This window comes from Ostrinia furnacalis, unplaced genomic scaffold (assembly GCF_004193835.3).
Source record: "Ostrinia furnacalis isolate ACB-3 unplaced genomic scaffold, ASM419383v2 OfSCF1172, whole genome shotgun sequence".
NCBI lineage: Eukaryota > Metazoa > Arthropoda > Insecta > Lepidoptera > Crambidae > Ostrinia > Ostrinia furnacalis.
The window spans coordinates 1332487-1354390 of NW_021131411.1; the positions used below are offsets into that span (position 1 = coordinate 1332487).

Sequence of the window (21904 nt, forward strand, 5' to 3'; positions counted from 1 at the left end):
TATTATTCCAAANATCACTTGGTCCACTTTTATTTAAAAGTAGGTATCAAATATTTATTATCATCAATCACTATTATAACATTCCAATACTATTAATACCTACATTGAACCAATAGTTAATTAAGCAATACTCATTATTTTAATGAACGTAAATCATACTTCATAAAAAGAAATTCGCGCGCAACAGTGATGGCACTGCAGCGCTTCCTCATGAATTGTCTTTAATTTAAAAGGTCCTACCTAAATCAACGAGTTGTCATGGAAACTCGTATTGGTAACCGTTTCAAGCCTGAAAGTTCGGAAATAATTATGAAGGCATCAAAGGCAACGTTGGAATGTGGGATAATGTAATATTTTTACAAAATGAAAATTGACATTTACATTTAAAAAAAAAAAAAAATACCTATTGAAAATTATAAATGCGATGTAAGATATTCCTATTCGACAATTTTGTGAACACACTTTCAAAGGGGGCGTTATTTTACAGTGCTATTTTACCAAGCAAAGATAATATAACAATATTGTCTTTTATTCTTAAGCAATCATAGCCAATCAATAATAGTATACCTTGATTTTTTAGAATCCAGCAGAGATGTAAACAAACGCTTTCATACACAATGAGGATCAGTACTGTTGTAGAAAATTCAATAAAACTAGTATCTACGTTAATCTTTAAGACATAAGAAAGANGTATATTACCATAAACAAATTCGTCGAAAAGATATTTATGGATAGGGTATAGACCGGATTGTGCAAAAAGCGGCAATGTAGAAATACAAATTATACATACCTCCCCTGATTACCGTATAATACAAACTAAAAGAGATTTACAGACTAGCTAGGTGGTTTTAAATTCAACTTAATAGATTTAAAAATTATTGTCATAAACTTAACGAGAGAAATTAATAATAACATAAAAATCGCACAAACATTAATGAGAGACAGATCTTTGAATGAATGATTTATAAATGTTGCGAAAAATATTTTGCGAATAAGGAACTTTTAAGCATAATTTAGCTATTCGCATACCAAGACAATGTTTTAGTACTTAGTCCAAATCACAGATAAATTTGTTGGAGCATACATAATCTAATTTGATTATTTTTGGCCACCACTGGCCAATATGTGCTTGTTAAATAAAATTCTAACTCAATTGCTTTGCAGACTTATTGATTTTCAAAAGAAATATAATTATCCCCTACTGCAGAGGGCACATATGGTGTGTCGGTCCCATTTAACCATGTCAGACCGTTTATTAAATCTGACATCAGGGTCCCGATTACGCTAATTTGTAAAGTCTCCATTTCATTCACGTTTCATCTCCAGTCGCGCGCGACTCGCGCTCCATTTTCATTCCAGCTGATGTGTAATTCGGTATCACGGTAAAGTTCACGCGCTAACAAAGACGAAACAACTGATTTATGCACTTTCCCTTAAATGTCCGAACACTTTATTTTTTAAACTAATATTATTAAAACAACAAATGTTTGAAAAGCGTTTCAGTTGAATTTTTTTAGCGCAATCGGGGCCCAGGGCTTCGACCACACCAGCTACAACCCACACTTTAAAGACCAATCAGTTCGCATCCAGTCGACGCTTCCAGCGTTATGTCATCATAAAAGAGAATAGCCAAACACCACATCCCCAAACAAAAAAAGCTCGCATTATACGGACGCAACTTTCACAAATTCTCGAAACATTTCTAAATCGTAATCGCGATGTTTTACTATTCCCTCTCACTGTGGCAATACAATTAGGCGGAAATGTTGCCAATTACGTTACACTTGTCTAAGTTATCACAAGTTATTACAATATTATAAACCTTAACCTACGACAAGTTTCTAACTCTCTTATTCTAAAAGTGGTTCGAGGACCAACAGGGGTCCATTCTTAGGACCCAAATGTAATAATTAAACAGTACACATATTTTTACTTATTCTTTTCTACATTCATGATTAACTGTGATGTAGGTAAGTATAACCACAAAAGTAAACTAAAATACCTATTGTATTAGTGCTAATGTGTTAACTTATTTAACTTAATGTGATTTGGTATCATTAAATTAAATGATTTTCTTCAAAGTAATGAATTTACATCAGAGACAATAAACACATAATTATTAAGTAGTAATCTTTCGCATATTGGTACCACTAGTGGCACATGATAATGTATTTTATTCTTATTAATACAAGATTCTAGTAGTATGGCAAGTCAATTAGTGAAAAGGAAACGTGTTTCCTTAAATAAATATACTTTCATTTTACGATACTTAACTATTGAAAAGTTAATGATATTTTAAGTGACTAATTAAGAGACATTTGCTCAATATTAAAACCAATTAGTTCAAAAGACTCTTTGATCATCTTTTAAATTATCGTATAATTGATTTCGATCTAACATTCAAGAATTATAATCATAGACGCTGTACATTAAGGTTATATACAATTTACGACTATACAATATTATTGGCAACTTTGATTCTCACATACTAACCGGTCTTTGGAAGGGTTTCGATTTGTTTCTCATTCAACATTACAGCTCTTCGTCTCCTATAGCTTCGAAGGCATTGTTCTCGACGCAGTCCCGGCCGGACTTAAAGGCGACCGACGAAAACTTTTCAGCCAACTTCTGCACTGAAAATATTTCCCTTGAACTGCCTGATGTGTAGGAATCTCCATTCTGAAAAGACAATAATGACCTTATATTACTAAAGCTGAATATATTAGATACGTATTTATAATAAACTTCAATGATCCACTAAAACTAAAAAATTACGGTTTAAAAAATGTAGTGTTTTGAATAACCAATCAGATTTCCTGGTTTCCTGAATAATGAAATCTGATTGGTTATTCTAAACACATCTCCACTCCGCTCTGCCTTGGTGGAAACCGGCCCTAAATGAGTAATTACCTAAAACGCACGTAAGTGCTTCTACTGCAGCAGGTTAGAATCGCAGCGCGCGGGATCATTGCTTTCCTCTGGCATAAGGTTTATTTGAATAAAGCTGGTCTAGTGCTGTAGAATACTAATATCACTGCAACCGGTTTGGATTTATTGTGAAATCCGCTATGTTACGTCACTACATAGTTATGGGATTAAGATGCGTTTGCTACCCTGCTACGCTCGTGACTTTATGTACAACCCGGTCGAGTAAACAGCGCACCTGGCGGCTGTGACGTCACGTCGACGTCAGTGCGAGGGAGAGTCGCATTCCAGCGAGTTGCGCAGTTAACTTGACCGGGGTTGTAGAATTACTCACCGCCGAGCTAAGCGTGTCGCTAGAGGATGACGGCGTGATGAGCTGGCTGGAGCCATCGCGGCGCACGTACGTGAGGCTCCCGCGTTTAAAGTACCGCGGCGATGTCGGACCCGTGCCGTTCTTTTGACGCATCAACTCGTCCACTATCGACTGCGGAAAATAATTAAATATGAAAAATTAGCCTCATAATTAAATATAAAAACAATTAAATTCAACGTTAATTGTAAGCTACTCTATAAAAATAAAAACCCTGCCAGATATAAGTAAACTTAAGGAAACTCCACTTTTTATGAAAAAACTTTGGTAAACTTTGTCCAACCAAAATTACCGCCAATATAATATACCTGCAAGCACACGCTAATAAAGGTTGCGTGCTCCGTCTTCAAGGTTATCCATTTCAAGTTGTCCTTACTGACGAGGTACTCGAACGATAACTCGAAGTTTTTATTCGATTCTTCGAGCAAAGACCCGTGGCCATTTGTTTGCGGCCGCTCCATCTAAAAAGTACACAAACAACAAATTATTCATAGTTTATTAACAGTGATGTCACCTACGAGGTAATATTTCATTGATAAACGAATGTAACGGCCCGGTGTTTTATTATTTTGTAAAGTTTCACAACAAAAATGCGAATTGGTTCAATCAAAGTATGGTCACGACATCGTTGCTCACACACTTGTTTCTATCGACCACACAAATAAATTACGATGTGATGATGAATGGAATTTGATAATGTTCTATAATTATGTCAAAACGTTAACTGTCTGAAAAACTATCATGAAAACTAATTTTATTACAAGAGCCTAGCTTTTTCCCGTGACCTCGTTTGTGTTGATGTCATTAAAAGTAACTTAGGCTATTCGATTTCAAACTGCAGTTTGCTCATAGCACCACCCATCGATTATCCTTAATAAACATCCTAATCAGTAGGTAATGTGCAATAAAACCATAATTATGGCTTCAGTTTTTTGATGGGCCAGTGTAGTCTGGTGTTATTTAATTACAATACCTACGTCAAAACAATGTTACATTGTTCGATTATAAAATAACAATAGGATGCTTTTTTTAACCAACAATATACAGTTTTAGACAGGTATTATCAATATTCATTTTCCTGATGATGATAACCGCCCGCGATGTTTCCAGAATGTGTCATTTTCACATGAACTTATTGACATCACATTCATTTTTCGTCATTACCTCTTAGGTCATATCTTTTTTGGATGTGTAATGACGCCAACAGTCGAAGTTCTTATAACCCTAGGCGCAGACCACCAACTTTTAGTTGGCCGATAGTTGTGTCCGATTTTAATTTGTATGAAGAATCGACCGATACCAAATCGGTGTAATGTGCGCACTTCCATACATACCATACTGATAAATTGCCCGAATAAATGCCGACGAAAAATCGGCGGTCTGCATCTAGGTTGAATATTTTTAAACTGCTATAAAATTCACGTGAATAGCACCTTATGGCGTGCTTCGTACATTTGAATGAGAACGCGACGATGCAATTTTTCAGGAATTTTGCTGCAAATTAAGTATTTTTAAATTACAAAAATAAATGCTATTTCTTCTACTTACTGGATGCAAAGTTGTGATTCGCCAACACCTCATTCTGGTCACTTTGAACTTCTGTTCGCGGGTCGGATGCGTCACACTAGTGACGGTTAGTTCTTTGGACGCGAGGGAGACCCTCACTCGGCAAAGGCCTTCACTGCTGTCACCAACATTGGAGGAATCAGTCATGGCCTCGCCAGCTGGTATTCTACCATAGTGGCGCAAAGTTCGCGCCAGCTCTATGTACTGAAATGAAGAGATCATCATTTATGGAACAGGGGCTAAAATTACTCTTGAAGCTGTGGTAGTTAAGTAGTAAGATAAATTAAAATGTAAAAACAGCTTTAAAAAAAATTGTAGCAATAATTAATTACTTTGACCTTTGACTAGCTACTCTCAAGGTCTATCTAACATTGTATTACATTAAATAAAGATATTATCTTCACTTGGTACACATATTTAAATACCTCAACTGTTCCGTAACTTTCATAGTTCGCATTTTAATTGGCATCTCTTACTGTTCATGGTTATTATTTTTAATAATGTATTAATGAAAATTATTCAAAGCATAAAGCATTAAACTCTGACCTTGATATTTACAAGATAAAGAATGGGTTGATTGACTGACTTATTATTCTATGTACAGTCATCAGCACATCAGACTATACATTTTTGTTACATAATGGCACCTAGTACAATAATTTAAAAAACCATAATGATTAGCTTCATGTGCCGTCATTTATACATAATAAGGCAATTATTTTAAGCAGCATTCAAACTATGTAATAGAACAGTAAATATTATTAAGCATAGAGTAAATATGCCGTATAGCTAAAAATATAATGTGGATAATAATATCATAATTATTTGGTTTATCATTTACTTACTTCCCGTTTCTGCTTTTTGGCCTCGTAAGATGAAAGAATGTCTTTTGTTTGAGAATCTGCCACAATCCAGCCTAGATCTAGCTCCTCAATAACTTGTAGGTACAAAAGATCCAGTGATACTCTGTCTATCATGAGATCAACATCATAGCATGAATCCCAATAACTGAAATAAAAAAAAATTTAAAAAGTTTTAAATAAACTTCTGAGTAAAAAATTTGAAGGATTCTCTGGATTAATAATGAATCTTTATGTTTTTAATATTAAATTAGCTTGTAATTTGATTTATAATCAATATAAACTTATTATTTATTTTATTCAGAACATGATACAATACCTTTTTCTCAATACTATTTTATCTTCAGGCCTTACATACTTTTGTGAGATATAAGGAGATTCATAGTCTTCAAGCATTTTTAACGAAGGCTGGCCATCTTTAGCACAACTCCAATTGAACAAATACAATGAAAAGTACTTTGTCAGTTCCTTTGGCAAGTTGATGTAATTACATGCAATGTCCAGTATGGTACTTGAAGTATCCGTGGAAGACACAGAGAGTGGTATTCTATAACCATTCATCAATGATATTTCTATATCCACTTCATGCACTCGCACACAGTGAGTCTCTTGCTGGGCCGAGAACAGGAAAGTTATCAAAATATCTGATTTGGCTAAAATTGGATTTTGGCCAACTGAAAAAATAAATAAAAAATATAATACCCATACCAGCTAACAACCTATAAATCCACTAATGTGCAGCATGCTTACCCAACTGTATGTACTTTTCCAACGAAACTCTTCTCTCTTCTAGTTGAGAGCTAGTCAGGAATAGTTTCTTTGGAGGGAATTGTGGTAATTTTAAGAAAGAATTTTGAGCCTGCAGCTGTTCATGCAGACTGAGAAGTTGCTTGTATCGCGCCGTACAATGAAAAAATCCATCTATATGAATATTATAGCCCTAAAAGATATATTATTGTTATTGACAGCAGAACATTACAGTAAACTGATTACACCTTGAGTGTAATAAGACGAATAATTTGTAGACGAAGTTAGATTACTTACTGTGTACGAAATCCCGTTGTCGTCATGAAATTGCTGGAGATCAGGAATTGAAAAATGCATTTTTGTATTGAAATTCAATGCATCATCACTTGCACAAACTTAAAAGAACACTAAGTAAAGATCGAATTCATGGAGATTCGTGTTGATTTATACCGCCCACTTTTCACTAGAACAAAACAAATACACAATTTTTTATCTCCTTTCTTCGCCAAGCGATAAAAATAATGAATTGAAATGAAATGAATGAAGTCTCAAGAAGGAGAGAAACGTCAACAATTTGACAGCTATGTAACTTTAGTGATGCTTACAAATGTGAAAGCTATCGATACTTTTATTATTTATTTAGGAAAACAAACAACTGCACAATACAATACTTATATTATGTATATTTTATAACTGCAAAAAACAAAAGTAAGTATGAGTGAGAGACAAAACGTGAGTTGTAATTTATATGAACGTTTATTATGAATGTTAAATTAATAAAAATATTCGCTCTGTCTGTGAACGTATTCGATTTTCAAAGCGATCAAAAACAAGTAGCACTTTTTGATTTTACTACTTGGGAGGTTCACAAATATTCATTTATTTGCAAGTCCGATATCGCTTCAAAATCTTTTTTTTAACTACATACTTCGCTCTTGCTTCGTTTCGTATCGTGATTTTGAATCTAACCACAGATAATATAATACTAGATCTAGCCTCAGACGATCTAGCTATGAGCTGCTGCAGTTATGATATACAGTGTGAGTCACGTTAAAGTGTACATATATAAATAGATGAAACTAGACCTATTTTTATCGACAAAAAATAGGTCAAAAAATTTTAGAGATTTTTTTTTAATTAATAACTAAGTAATAACTTTTAAACTAAGCGGTATAACCTGATAAAATAAAAACAGTAATAATGCTAAATAACAGGCGATACCATGAAATACATAAAATACACAAAAAAAGGCCAAAAAATAATAAAAAAATATACTTTTTGAAAAAAATCTGCATAAAAATTCGTGTTTTTTTGGTTATTTGATAAATTTCTCCAAAAAATGCCTCTATAACCGGGGGTTTTTATTACTTTGTATTATTCTCTATCGTATTACCTTCGTAAAACCAAAAATCGCATGTCTCTATCCCTATCACAACGTTTGCAATGATCGTTTGAACAAAGGCCAGCCACAACATTATTCTCCGCTACAGGTAGAGACAATTTTAATTGTAACTAAAATGCTTATTTTACTTCAAAATCTTTTGTTTTTATTTGAAATCTAACTTGTCTTTATCAAAATTACAAATCTAGAGCCATTTTCAGTTTCGTTGTTAACGAATCGTTGAATGGCGCGCCCGGAGAGGCTTAGTTCAAACGATCATAGCAAATGTTGTGATAGGGATAGAGACATGCAATTTTTGGCTTTACAAAGATAATACAATAGAGAATAATACAAAGTAATAAAAACCACCTGTTATAGGGAACTAGGCAAAATTTTTATTTTGAATTTTTTTTTGGGAATAATGTTTTTTTTCATCCAAGCTGGAGCAGCTGGTTTTGTAATTTTGATAACAATTTAGAGAAGCATTATTCAGGGTTACATAACAAAAAAAAATTTTGGAAAAAGTGAAGATTTGTGGCAACACGAGTAAAAGGACCGTCACCTGGAGTAGAATTTTTAGATTTTTTTTAAATGCCTATTATTTTGAAAATATGCCACATAGATTTTTTTTTATATTTTTCTGATAACCAGCACAACTTGCCTCAACACCCAGTTCCGGCTTGACGTTACATTACGGGACACCCTGTATAAATGGTATGGTGAAGTCAAAAAATAGATATCATCATTTTAATAATTTTAATTTTCATATAAATCTGATTTTATAAATTTTGTTTTGTATGAAAATTTTAAAAATGATATCACTGACTTCACCATACCATTTACATGCATAAATGTTAACATGGGCTAGTGTCGACTTATAAACCCAGTTAGGTACCTTACACCCTGTATAAATAGGTACTTGTAATTATTTTTATAAAAAAAAACTTACTCTTTAAAAAACAACACATCGTCCGTTTATTACTGTGGCACATTCGCGACACCCCCGACTTTTGCATGTCGAGCGCATACCGAGATTTGAATTTCGAAGGAAAGCTCGCGTTTCGTCCGTTTATATGAAGTTACAATACTGTATGATAGTATTACCGTGATACTATGGTACAGTCAAAACTCATAATCGGTGAAAACCACTTTTGAGTGGAAAAATCAGTCAAAAGTGATATTGACCAAGGCAAGGGCGTTAGTCAAAACCACTTCTATCTGCAAAATAAGTCAGTCAAAAGTGGTTTCGCCTGATTTAAAATTTTACCAATTAGTCAAAATTCATCAAAAATGTGTTATAGCCTGACCAGGAACATAAAAACCCTCGCCATGTTGCGGAAAATTAATGGTACTATTTTCTTTTAATGGCAACAGTAACTGAAAACTTCATTGACATGTCACCTTGCATGTCAGTCTATTGTTGTCAAAGTGTAAACAAACTTTATTTTAAATGTGCGCAATTGATTTTGTGAATGAAATTGCTAAAATCTTTTTATAGTCGTGAAAGAAAAGTGGTTCACAATGTGTTAAAGTATTTGTCGAAGAGAAATACTAAGGGTTCGGACAATATTTTCATTGAATAATATTTCCGACAAAGGTTGTCAAATTGACTGACATGTTTATCGTATAGTACAGTCAACTATAAAAATTAGCTGTGGTTTATTTCAACTACCTATTTTAAAGTTTTTTGTCACTTTGTAAGTGTTGAATTTTATGGAATTGAGAAAGAAGTACCGAGTTTGAAGCGTTTATGAGCAGACATTGTAGTTGAATATTCAAGTTCAGAATTTGATTATTGATGAATAATAATAAAATCCTACTTGCTCGATTGATGGTTTTATTTAATTTACTTAAACCAGTTTACCTATAATATAATATTTTTTTGTAAATTTATGAAAATATTAAATTAGCCCATAATCCTGAATCCTGATACATAAAGGTATCCTATTAATTTAATACAGGTACGACTGTACCCAGTGTTGCACTATCAAATGCAATTGACGCGCCTCTATGCCAGATATATAAAGGGTGTCNGTAAAACCAAAAATCGCATGTCTCTATCCCTATCACAACGTTTGCAATGATCGTTTGAACAAAGGCCAGCCACAACATTATTCTCCGCTACAGGTAGAGACAATTTTAATTGTAACTAAAATGCTTATTTTACTTCAAAATCTTTTGTTTTTATTTGAAATCTAACTTGTCTTTATCAAAATTACAAATCTAGAGCCATTTTCAGTTTCGTTGTTAACGAATCGTTGAATGGCGCGCCCGGAGAGGCTTAGTTCAAACGATCATAGCAAATGTTGTGATAGGGATAGAGACATGCAATTTTTGGCTTTACAAAGATAATACAATAGAGAATAATACAAAGTAATAAAAACCACCTGTTATAGGGGCATTTTTTGAGAAATTTATCAAATAACCAAAAAAATACGAATTTTTAAGCAGATTTTTTTTCAAAAAGTATCATTTTTTATTATGTGTTGGCATTTTCTGGGTATTTTATGTATTTTTTCAGTATCGTCTGTTATTTAGCATTATTACTGTTTTTGTTTTATCAGGATATACCGCTTAGTTTAAAAGTTATTACATTTTTTTTACAATAATTAATTGGAAGAAAAAAAATTGTTTAAAAAATTAAAAAAAAAATATCAAAAATTTTTTGACCTCTTTTTTGTCGATAAAAATAGGTCTAGTTTCATCTATTTCCATATGTAGGTACACTTTAACTTGACTCACACTGTATAAAATACCTAGTGTTGCAAAAAATAACTGTTTTTTCGGGCGTAATTTTTTATAAAAAAACAAACAGATAATAAAAAAAAATATCAAAAAAAATGCAAAACTGTTAAGGTAGTTTTCGGTTTATTCTTAACTCTGCTTGGTCTATTCTTACTTTTCAAGTTGAATGGTACTAAGATTTTATTAATCTAACCGCAACGTTCATTGACCTCAAAAAAAGTTAGTCATGTGTGTTTGTGTGTGTATTTTCCAATATTCACGTCAATGAAGACAACTACAAATTGATGTTTAATCAATGCACAATATAAATAGAACTCGATAGTTTGTACTCGATATTTCGGCAACACTTTGCTGTCATGGCTGCAACTCTTTTTTTTATAATAATTTTACGGCTTTGGGTACAAGCTCTTTTAATTCAATTTATTTGTTCGTTGTTAACAGCAGCAAACATAGGCAGCAAAGACAGCAGCAGAAGCAAAGAGCTCACAAAATCAGAAATTATGCCAAACTATGGGTCAAAAGAGCGGATTGTACGGGCTTTTTGTTTTACAGTTGCCTACAGCTACAACCACAGCTTTGGCCTGAACATAGTGATTATACACTCTTTGGCTTTTTTGACATTTAACAACGATTTTCCCTGTGTAATCTGTGACACAAGTTTTGAAAAGTCATTTTCGCCGAAGTTTTTGCTTGTTGTTGTTTTTTGTGGTGTACCTTGTATTTACGAAATAATTCAACTGCAATATTTGTAGTAAAAATAACATAATGACTTCTAATAATCCCCTCGTACCAGTTATCACTATTCAATGTGACTGGAACGATGTAATAAGGTATATTTAATTAAGTATATTATTTTGGATAGCTCATTTAATTATTTGAAGATTTCTTCTTTCCTTACTTTTCACAGTACCTATCCAATAACTTTATGATGATGCTGAACGATATGATGAACTTTACCCACAATTTTTTTGTAGACTACCCAAAGAAGAGGCCTGGATTTCATCTAAGATTTTGAACCAAACTAGTGTTCATGATAAACTGAGAACATCAGTAAATATGGCTGATAAGAAAATTAAAATTGACTTTACTGATAATTACCAGTATATTTCTCATGGAAACTTGAATTTAGTGGTGAAACATATTCCCTCTGGCTTAAGAGTAGCTTTTGTGGCTCCTACGAAGGTGCATAACATTCACAAGAAGGCTGTTTTATCGGTTGCGGCAGCAGAAAACTCTTTAGCTGTGTCATCATGTGAAGAAGACAAGCTTTTAGTCTGGGACAGTAGGACAAGTAAGCATTTTTAATAAATCAACTATACTATTGTTATTAATCATACATTGACTTTTTAGTTTTCTTCTGAAAACACTCATGTTTCCAGGTGAAATCTTGCTGGACCTCAAAGGTCATGGAGGGCCTGTATACAAATGCAGATTTTTTCCATCTGGCATTGTAGTGCTTTCTTCCGGAGCTGATGGTTCCAGTAGGATTTGGTCTGCCGAGACTGGTATAAATCCAGTTACTTTGAAAGGACATACAATGGCTATCACTGATGTGTGTATTATTGACAAAGGTAGAAACGTCATCACCGTTGGCAAGTAAATACTAGGCAATTTTTTTACTATATTAATAATAATTTTACTTTAACCTGCTCAAAATTACAGGAATTCAAGCTCTAAATCTTGTAATTAGTGATGTCATAAGACACCAATAATCCAATTGGATAAGAAAACTATTATTACCTATCCACGTTTTGCATTAAAACCAAATCAAAAATTAAATTAATTCAAGTTATTATTACTTTCTAGGGATGGCACAGGAAAGTTGTGGGATGTTGGCCAATCAAATTGCCTGGGTAACGTTTTAGAAGGCTATGGTCCAATCAATTGCTGTGCTTTAGCAACTACAGAAGAAGTAGTTCCTGTAGAAAATGAAAGAGAGGTAAAGTCGTAGCGGGATAAGCTCCCAATAATTCCGTTTGTATTTATTTATAAAGGTATGTATTTTTTGTTTTAAGTTTTTTATTTCAAATATATTTTTGTTTCTAGGTAGGAACTGGCAACAAATTGCTGTTGGTTGGATGTGAAAGAGGTTTGATAGTATGTGCAAATGTAGCAAAAAGAGAAGTAATCTATTGCAAGCAGTTTAATTCAGCTTGCAACTCCTGCATAGTGATGGATCAAACAGCTATAGTTGGTTGTGCTGATGGAAAGGTATAATTTTTTATTACCATTTTTTTTAAAGTATAGTTTTTTATTACCAATCTTACTTAATAAGTAACATGTATGCGACTGCATTTTGACGTACATAACTTTCATTTCCTCTTCTTCAGGTTTTCCAGATGACCGTCAAAGAGGGAACCATCCTCAAAGAATGGCACGAATCTGCCAATCCAGTGCTAAGCATTACTTCACTTCCCAACCAGCTTTTTATTGTGGGTCGCCAAGATGGAACCTGTACCGTTTTTTCTTTGTACGAAGCCCACAGCAAGATTCGGGTTTGCCTTACGGGATCTGATTGCGACGGTATTAGAGACATCACATTCAACGGAAAATGGATTCTGACTGGATGTAGAGACTCCAACATCAGGAAGTATGATTTCAATCAAATCACTGTTCATTACAAGTAAAATATGAATTAATTGTTAGTTAATAAATATTTAAGTTTATGTATTTAACGTAAGAATAAAAACCGAATAACATTTTAAGACTTTTTTAATGTCACAAAAACAAGTAAATTGCCTAATATTGATTTAAAAACGTTTTAAATTTTTTTTACACATTTTACTTGCAACTTAACTAAAAAGGTTTTCTTTTTGTAGTGTTCTTGCAATCACATAACATACAATACTCGGTAGACACGATCTGAAATCAAAAGCGTGATGTAGATAAATAACTAACTGCATAAAATATTATGTTAAAGTCGAAACTTAATCGGTCAAAATCACTTGACTGGAAAAATCAGTCAAAAGTGATATTGACCAAGGCAAGGGCGTTAGTCAAAACCACTTTTAACTGCAAAAAAATCAGCCAAAAGTGGTTTCGCCTGATTTAAAATTTTACCAATCAGTCAAAATTCATCAAAAATGTGTTATAAAACATTGCATGCAACTCAACTAAACTACTGACATAGATCTATTTTTCTAGTCCGACGACTTCGCGCTTCCGCGACCGCTTTGCGGTGGACAGACAGTGGCGGGGACAAGGTAGCACTAATAGCACGTTAGCAACACAGATTAGAGAGTATGTAATTGCATGCGTTGCCCTTCCCCGCTACACCACCCGCTACCCGTTGACATCTTGATACCTTGTCTCCGCCTCCGCCACCGTCTGTTACCCCGCAGGATGGTCGCATACGAAATTGCCGGTCTATGTGCCTGTATTCCACCGCGACGAGGAATAAGGGTGAAGTAGTCAAGATAATAAAGAACTTTCTTCAACTTGCACACACTGAGCGAGCCATTTGTATTCGGGAGAAGCGCATGTTATAAAATGTGTGCTTATTTGCGATCGTAATATCTGCTCGCGGTGGAAGGCAGGCATCTAGTAGTGTCACTGTAGAATTACAAAAAAAATGTGATAGTACCGTTCTATGCATCCACAAACATATTCTATCGATATCTTGCACAGTTTTTAAAACCGCTTCAATGTTATCATCATTCATATTCAGAATTTCGGATTGTGCTGGGCTTTGGTACTGTTTAGTAAAAAAATAAGAAATAAAAAACAAACAATCAGTATTATCTGCTATTCAACTTGATTATTTACATTAGACCTAAAATAAACTGACCTTAGTTTTATCTTGATAAGTTTTCAGCCTTTGATAGGCTTTCTGGTTTAGTTTAGTCCACAAAACTGTGTCTTTATCAATGTTTTTCTTCAAAGTCATCCAGTCCCTTGCATCTTTTTTACGAGAATTTGGCACAAATAATTTATTCATTTCTGAAATAAGGCCAGCTGTAAAGTGTCTGCTCAGTTGTAGTACCGTGTGACAAACGTAATGTCCTACGAACCTCTTTTTTGCTTGAGATACATTATATTCTTACACGTTGTATCAACCCAGTTATTCCACATTTCCAGATTTGCAAATATGCGTTCCAGATCCCTGCACCAATTACGAATTTCTGTTTCCTTGATTTTTTCTGGATATCGTAATAAAATTATAATAGTAGTTGTTAATAATATTATTAGTATCATGGGATTCATAGGCACGTACCTACTAATAACATCTAAGTAAATACCTTTTGATTTGTCTCCACGAAAAGAGTCCTCGCTCGGTTCTCCTTTTCCGTGGTCATGTAACCACGATGGTGCCGTTTTAGCATGAACTTCTGTTGATTTTGAAAAAAAAAATGCACATTAGACATTTACATAATTATTAGAAGAATTACACCCTGAGATGTCAATAAATACAGAACAAAATTACTTACTATAATCATGTTTCGGTTCAGCTATAGCATACGAAGACTTCATCTTTTGTTGAACAGCTTCATAAATAACATTTGTGTCGCTTTCGAGATTCTTTATATCTTTCTTTGCTAATGGCTTTTCTGCTATTAATTTGTTCTCTTCAAGAGTATCGTCATTTATTGTTATTTTGATTGGACTTGTGCTCGAATCTAAACTCAATCGCTTGGTTTCTGGTTCTGGCAAAGCATTAGCCTCCACTGTTTTCTCCATCATAGTATTATCCTGTTTTGCTTTTATTGTGTTAACAGATGAAGAAGTTTCATCTGTTACATCTTGGTTTGTGTCATCAGTAGAATCAACGTTGGATTTATCTTTTACGATGCCTGCTTCTTTAATCTCCTGCTCGTTTCGTTCTTTATTTTCTTCGCCTATTAGACTTCTTACTATGTTTGTTGGTTCTAATATCTCCTCTTCTGCGTGATGCGTATCCTCCAATTCATTAATTTCATTTTCTAATATCATGATCGTCTTTTTCCAAAATCTTCCCGAGTGATGTAACTGACCTGCTTACGCTAGCGCTTGGCTTAAGTACAGGAGTTGCTATGTCATCTGGCCATAATTCATCTGCATCACCTATGTTTTTGAGACAAAATTTAAATAAGTGAATCATAAATAATATAGTTAGTTTACAATATCACATAATGTTTTCTAGTTACGTACTGAGTAAATTTTCGTTAGGCGGCGCAAATACCATAGCATGTTTTATACTGTCTGATGATGAACGCCATGATACCCTCTCTTTCTCACGGCCGGTGTGTCCCAACGATTGTAAGGCACTAAAATAACATGAGTATTAGTTTGATCCGTGATAATGATAATATTCCTTTATTTTTTATAGAATTATTCATTAAAATCTTTACCTGTCACTGTCTAGTTTTCTGGTGGTTCCTCGAATGTCTGGAAAAACATAATTTTATTAAAAGTTTAATTAATTTTATAGGTGTCGCTAATCTATGGCAGAGCTAATACTAAATGAAAAAAGTAAAAAAAAAGTTATTACCCATGTCTACATCGGAAAACTTTACTTTTTTGTTCTTTTCATCAAGAGACTCTTCGGCTAAGAGCTCAAATGCCTCACTCACATTATTTATTTCTGCATTATCATTTTCTAAGTTAGGATTTGGTTCATCCAAGCTGTCTTCGAAACTATTGTTAGAACTTAAAACTTTATCTCCAGCGAGTGCTAAATCGGGTACACTAAGAACTTCATCTAAATGAGTGGTAAGTTCAGAGTTTCCGAGTGATTCGTGCAATTCAGCATTGTGAATAGTAAAGTCTGTTTCGTCTAGCAATTGGTCTTGAGTTTCATCGTTGATATCTTTATTGTTTGAGAAATAAATGTCTTCTATGTTATCATCATAGTCGGCGGGAATAACATGATCAACAATCTTTTGTAGTTCTTGTCGTATGTGGTCATTAATATCAAGTTTAATACCTTCTACGTCACCGCTTTGATCAAATGGTTGATTGTCATTGTTTGATGCAGGAGGATCTTGTAGCTCTAATTCTTTGCTTTTGTTTGAAATGGAGTCACCCGTATCGTTATTAATATTTAATTTTTCATCTAACGTTGAAGGATCAGCCTCAGTGTTTCCAATAGAATCTTGGGACGGTATACTATCATAACGTTCACCGCTTCCCTTTGATGTTGTTTCAGAAAGATTATCTATTTCTTCAACATCAAATTGTTGTGGCTCGCATATTGTCTGCAATTGTATTCGTTTCGTAAATAGAAATACTAAATAATCGATTTGGGAAGAAGTTTCAGAGTAAGATACTTACCACCACGTTATCTACTAAATCATCAATAAAATCTAATACTGGTCCTTCTTCCTCTTCTAATTCTGAAAAAATCAACTTATTACCTTAGATAATGTGTTGTACAGTAGGTGGTTAAACTTATCAATTTTGTAAAAAAGAAGTGGGTACAAGTAAGTGGGTACATATTTTATGAGCTCAATACTATAGTAAGAAAACAAAAAGAAAAAATACAAAAATAACCTGATGTTTTTTCTTGGTTCTGTAGTTTTCCTATAAGAGTGACAAGTTGCTCTTCTTTAACGTCTACTTCCCGTTCAAATTGCTTTTTTACTAAAATAAAAATACGAAAAATAAAAAAATAACATTATCCACAGTAAAAATAGAATTTGATGATAGACCCATAATATGATTTATGATCTGTCTTTGTTCAACATCACATAGGTACCTACTTAATTTGAAAATTTCTTACCTCTTAAATCCTCTTCTAAAATTTTGTACGACGTATCTTCTAGTATTGATGAAATCCAAATTGCAATCTACACAATATAAAATAAGGTTGATCAGGTACAAACTCGTATATTATTAGGTAGGTATATCAAAGCTATACAGGGTGTTAGGTAAATGGGTATATGAGCCGACACTAGCCCATGTTAACATGGGCATATAAATGGTATGGTGAAGTCAGAAATTTGATATCATCATTTTAATTTTTTAAATTTTCATACAAAATAAATTTTAAGAAATCCGATTTGTATGAAAATTAAAATAATTAAAACGAAGATATCAATTTTTTGACTTCACCATACCATTTATATGGCCATGTTAACATGGGCTAGTGTCGGCTCATATACCCATTTACCTAACACCCTGTATATTATTATGGTTTCGGTTGGCAATTCATATAAAGCGTGAACCTTATCTGCTATATCGGCTTGAATCTTCTTGTTAGTTACATCATCTAGGCTGAATTTCCTTCGGTTTTGAATGATGTTTGTTATTTCATCCGCTACAATTTTCGATATTTTCTCCAACCTGAGAATGGACGTACATTTTCTTTCATTACTATTATCACTAATTACCTAATTGGGCCAACTGAAATAGCATTATTGATAAAGACGACCAAGCTAAGCCAATCCTAATTAAATAGGCAAAGAATCTTACTCTGGAGTAAGTTTCAAATTTTGCGACGTGATCAACCGTTGAGCAATTTTGTTGGCGAAGGCCGCACACAAGTTTCTGATCTCTGCCATCCTTTCGTTCTTCAGTTTTGAGTCACGAGCCCCCTTTTTAGTTCTGAAAATAATAACTTTAGTCTCATTTTCATTACTTTTTTCCATTTATAAGTACCTACTATGTGGCCCACCACGGTCCACCATTCTACGTCTACCATACCTACGGTCTTAAATTCTGAATGTACTCGTATTAGATAAGTAATTTACCTCTTTACAGATTTAATTGATTTAGGTTTTCGTCGTTTAAAACAACTTATTGCTTCTGGTATGTGTACAATCGGTCTTTCATCCATTATTTGCTGTCGTAATCTCTCCACCTATCAATTATTGGAAGATTTTTGAATATTTGTATAACTGATAAGGAAAAACCAAGACGTAATGTAACTTGCAGTACCATAAAAGCTGGAAGAACATCGCATTTGTTTCGCCAAGTATCAATGCATTGCCGTTTGGTGGGTACAGCCAGCTCGGCGATCCTCATGGGACATCTTGAGGCACATCTAGCTTTGAAACTCGGTGTGTTTGGCCGAGAACACGTAAGCGTATAGGCTCGGGATGAAGAGTTGCCTCTGAAGAAAGGGGAATTCGATCTGGGACTACACGAGCCCGTCTTCATTTTAGTTCTTCCCGGTGAAGGTTTTCTGAAACACATGAAAACATTTCAATATTACACTGACACTGACTACACAATGACAGTTTGCTTGTAGTTAAAGACAAGAAATGGCAATAAAGAGCGGTGGTTTTGGTGCTGAATGATAGCGCGTTAAATATGCTCTCACTACCTATCAGTTTTAATCTTCTAGACTGAATTAGATAGCGATTCCTTTATTTGAATTGGATAAGGATTCCTTTATTTAAGGCGATACGCTCTAGCGTAGTAGGTAACTGAGAATGTCATGAACTTCGTTTGCCCTCTACTTTCTGGCAAACACTAATATTTAATCATCTGTCTAAATTAGGCAGTAATTTTACCTGTAACATGGTGTATTATTGGCTGGTGGTATCAAGTTGACGTTCCCAACATTATACTCGTCCGACAGAGGATATGACTTGACTTTCTCTTCCCGAAGCTTACAGCCTCTCAGTACTTCTTTTTCCACTGTCAAATTGACCCAATGGTCTACGAAATCCAACTCGTTACTTGCTAATGAATGAAAGTCACAATTGTCGTAGGTTTCATTAACATCCGTTTCTGAAATCAATTGTAAATAAATAGGTATCTACAAAATGACTCGGTTCATAAACTTAGTTTAAAAAAACTCGTGCCACAACAGAGCAGAGGAATTCCTTAGATGTCTACACGTGCTCTTTAAAATTACAATATGAATTTGTATTATTATTTCTAGTGTCTACATTCCCCTCGACTCATACAACCTTAAAGCTTTAGAGCAACCACTGCTAGCTATCTTCTTGATGTCGCCAATGAGGGCTATCGTTTTTATACTTAACAGTTGGCACGTACCCCTGGCGATTGAGAGGACCTTACTTTACAGTGGCGCCATCTTGATGAGTGCAAATGCGATGGTCCTCCTACCACTTTAGCGCTCACCAGTTGGTGCCACTGTCTTCGCTACTAGCAAGTGACAGGAACTTACCTACTCTACAGTGGCGCTAACTGGTGAGCGCTAAAACGATAGCCCTCATTGCATAAGCTGGGGGACGTCCTACACTGCATTATTTGCCGAAATGTGGTAAGAAAGGTGGTAACTCGAGATACCTATATGGAGAATGCTATCTAGCTTTTTAATTATTTTTAAGCGAAATTTAAATAGGTACCTGAACCGGGATATGTAGTGTTATCCATTATTTTAATTATATGCCGGTGATAACAATGAATTTAGTGAAAATAAAACGACTTCCCACGGAAATTTTTGATTTAAACTGTCATTGTCATTATGATATCAAAGCTTTCAAGTTTCGTAAATTAAATGAAGCAAATACGAATAGGAAAACTGCTGTGGGTTCTGTACATTATTCTTTTATTAAGTTGTTATGGTCATGGTGAACAATTTTTCGCGTTCTAATAGGTACTAAACAAGATCGCCTTAAAAGCTCCGGGTTCGATTCCTGGTTGACCAGCGCCGCGTGTGAAGCTATTTTTTTCAACATAGAATGTTTTTAATTCTTGTACAGTATAATCGCGTCTGGGTGTGCTTCCGGCTTATTTTCGCAATCTACCCTAGGATTAATCTACGGTGTAATAGCCGCATATTAATAATTTCATTTAACGTTTAAGTATTTTAACCCAAATAAATTAGACGATTTCTATATGACCATGCCACTGACGACACGACAGTGTTTGTGCGGCACCTACAAGCTAAGCGTCCACATGTCGGTATCGTACGCATCGGACGTATCGCACGCAACGGATCGTAGTATTATTTATATGGAAACTCATATACAGTGTGAGTCACGTTAAAGTGTACATATGAAAATAGATGAAACTAGACCTATTTTTATCGACAAAAAAGAGGTCAAAAATTTTTTGAGATTTTTTTTAAATTTTTTATAGAATTTTTTTTCTTCCAATTACTTATTGTAAAGAAAACGTAATAACTTTTAAACTTAGCGGTATATCCTGATAAAATAAAAACAGTAATAATGCTAAATAACAGGCAATACTAAAACAATCAAACCCTACAGGTTTCCTACTGATATGCTCTTCCTGACGTCGGGCCTCCTTAGTGTACGTAAGCTTTATGTGCTCCTGATTGCCTTAAAAATACACAAATACTTTCCCTACGACATCAAACTTATAAATACTGATAGCAGAAGAAAGAAAAATGTTGTTCCTACAGCTATGGTCAAAACTACTTTTGCTAAACGTCAATACGGTAGACTGTCATCCTCTATTTATAATGTCCTTAACAATGAATTAAATATTTATCCGTTGACTATCCATGAGTGTAAAAACAGAATCACAGAGTGGCTTAAGACCAAAAACTATGACGATATCGAAAACCTAGTCAAACCTTATACATAGTATTCACACACACACACACACACACACACACACACACACACACACACACACTGACACGCGGTACAATAGAGATTTGAATGAGTTCTACTTAAATATTGTTAACACAAGAGCGGTGTTTCCTAACACAAGCAACTGTATGCTTAAAAGGAAACTCCAAACCCTGTATGTTATTTAATGTACTTTTGTAATGAAATAAAATATTTTGTATTTTGTATTTGTATACATAAAATACACAAAAAAGGCCAACAAATAATAAAAAATGATACTTTTTGAAAAAAATCTGCTTAAAAATTCGTATTTTTTTGGTTATTTGATAAATTTATCCAAAAAATGCCCCTATAACAGATGGTTTTTATTACTTTTTATTATTCTCTATCGTATTACTTTTGTAAAACTAAAAATCGCATGTCTCTATCACTATCACAACATTTGCTATGATCGTTTGAACAAAGGCCTGCCACCACATTTTTCTCCGCTACAGGTAGAGACAATTTTCATTTTAACTAAAATGCTTATTATACTTCGAAATCTTTTGTTTTTATTTGAAATCTAACTTGTCTTTATCTAAATTACAATTCTAGAGTCACTTTCAGTTTCGTTGTTAACGAAGCGTTGAATGGCGCGCCCGGAGAGGCTTAGTTCAAACGATCATTGCAAACGTTGTGATAGGGATAGAGACATGCGATTTTTGGTTTTACAAAAGTAATACGATAGAGAATAATAAAAAGTAATAAAAACCACCTGTTATAGGGGCATTTTTTGGAGAAATTTATCAAATAACCAAAAAAATACGAAATTTTAAGCAGATTTTTTTAAAAAAGTATCATTTTTTATTATTTGTTGGCATTTTCTGGCTATTTCATGTAT

General features: G+C 34.0%; 3 protein-coding genes across 3 annotated transcripts; 1 reads left to right on the forward strand and 2 right to left on the reverse strand.

Moving 5' to 3' along the window:
• Window positions 1-1713: 1713 nt before the first annotated feature.
• On the reverse strand, window positions 1714-7038 carry Snx17 (sorting nexin 17). Its single transcript, XM_028303028.1, has 8 exons — window positions 6766-7038; window positions 6472-6661; window positions 6041-6395; window positions 5707-5869; window positions 4844-5065; window positions 3604-3756; window positions 3260-3409; window positions 1714-2679 (listed from the first exon to the last, which is right to left on the reverse strand). The coding sequence occupies exons 1-8, from the start codon at window positions 6823-6825 to the stop codon at window positions 2533-2535; spliced, it is 1440 nt and encodes a 479-aa protein (XP_028158829.1). The 5' UTR covers window positions 6826-7038; the 3' UTR covers window positions 1714-2532.
• Window positions 7039-11248: 4210 nt separating this feature from the next.
• Lis-1 (LisH and WD40 domain-containing Lis-1) lies at window positions 11249-13294 on the forward strand. Its single transcript, XM_028303025.1, has 6 exons — window positions 11249-11424; window positions 11569-11885; window positions 11974-12190; window positions 12401-12533; window positions 12641-12805; window positions 12925-13294. Exons 1-6 carry the CDS (start codon window positions 11360-11362, stop codon window positions 13219-13221), a joined length of 1194 nt encoding a protein of 397 aa, XP_028158826.1. The 5' UTR covers window positions 11249-11359; the 3' UTR covers window positions 13222-13294.
• A 64-nt stretch (window positions 13295-13358) lies between these two features.
• On the reverse strand, window positions 13359-20093 carry LOC114351705 (uncharacterized). Its single transcript, XM_028303007.1, is given in 19 exon segments — window positions 13359-13456; window positions 14178-14288; window positions 14382-14533; window positions 14605-14733; window positions 14833-14922; window positions 15022-15512; window positions 15514-15634; window positions 15722-15837; window positions 15922-15958; window positions 16062-16767; window positions 16844-16905; window positions 17063-17152; window positions 17292-17358; window positions 17737-17854; window positions 17984-18115; window positions 18262-18371; window positions 18449-18695; window positions 19027-19246; window positions 19831-20093. Coding segments are annotated over 19 exon segments (3093 nt in total). The 5' UTR covers window positions 19859-20093; the 3' UTR covers window positions 13359-13390.
• Window positions 20094-21904: the final 1811 nt, after the last annotated feature.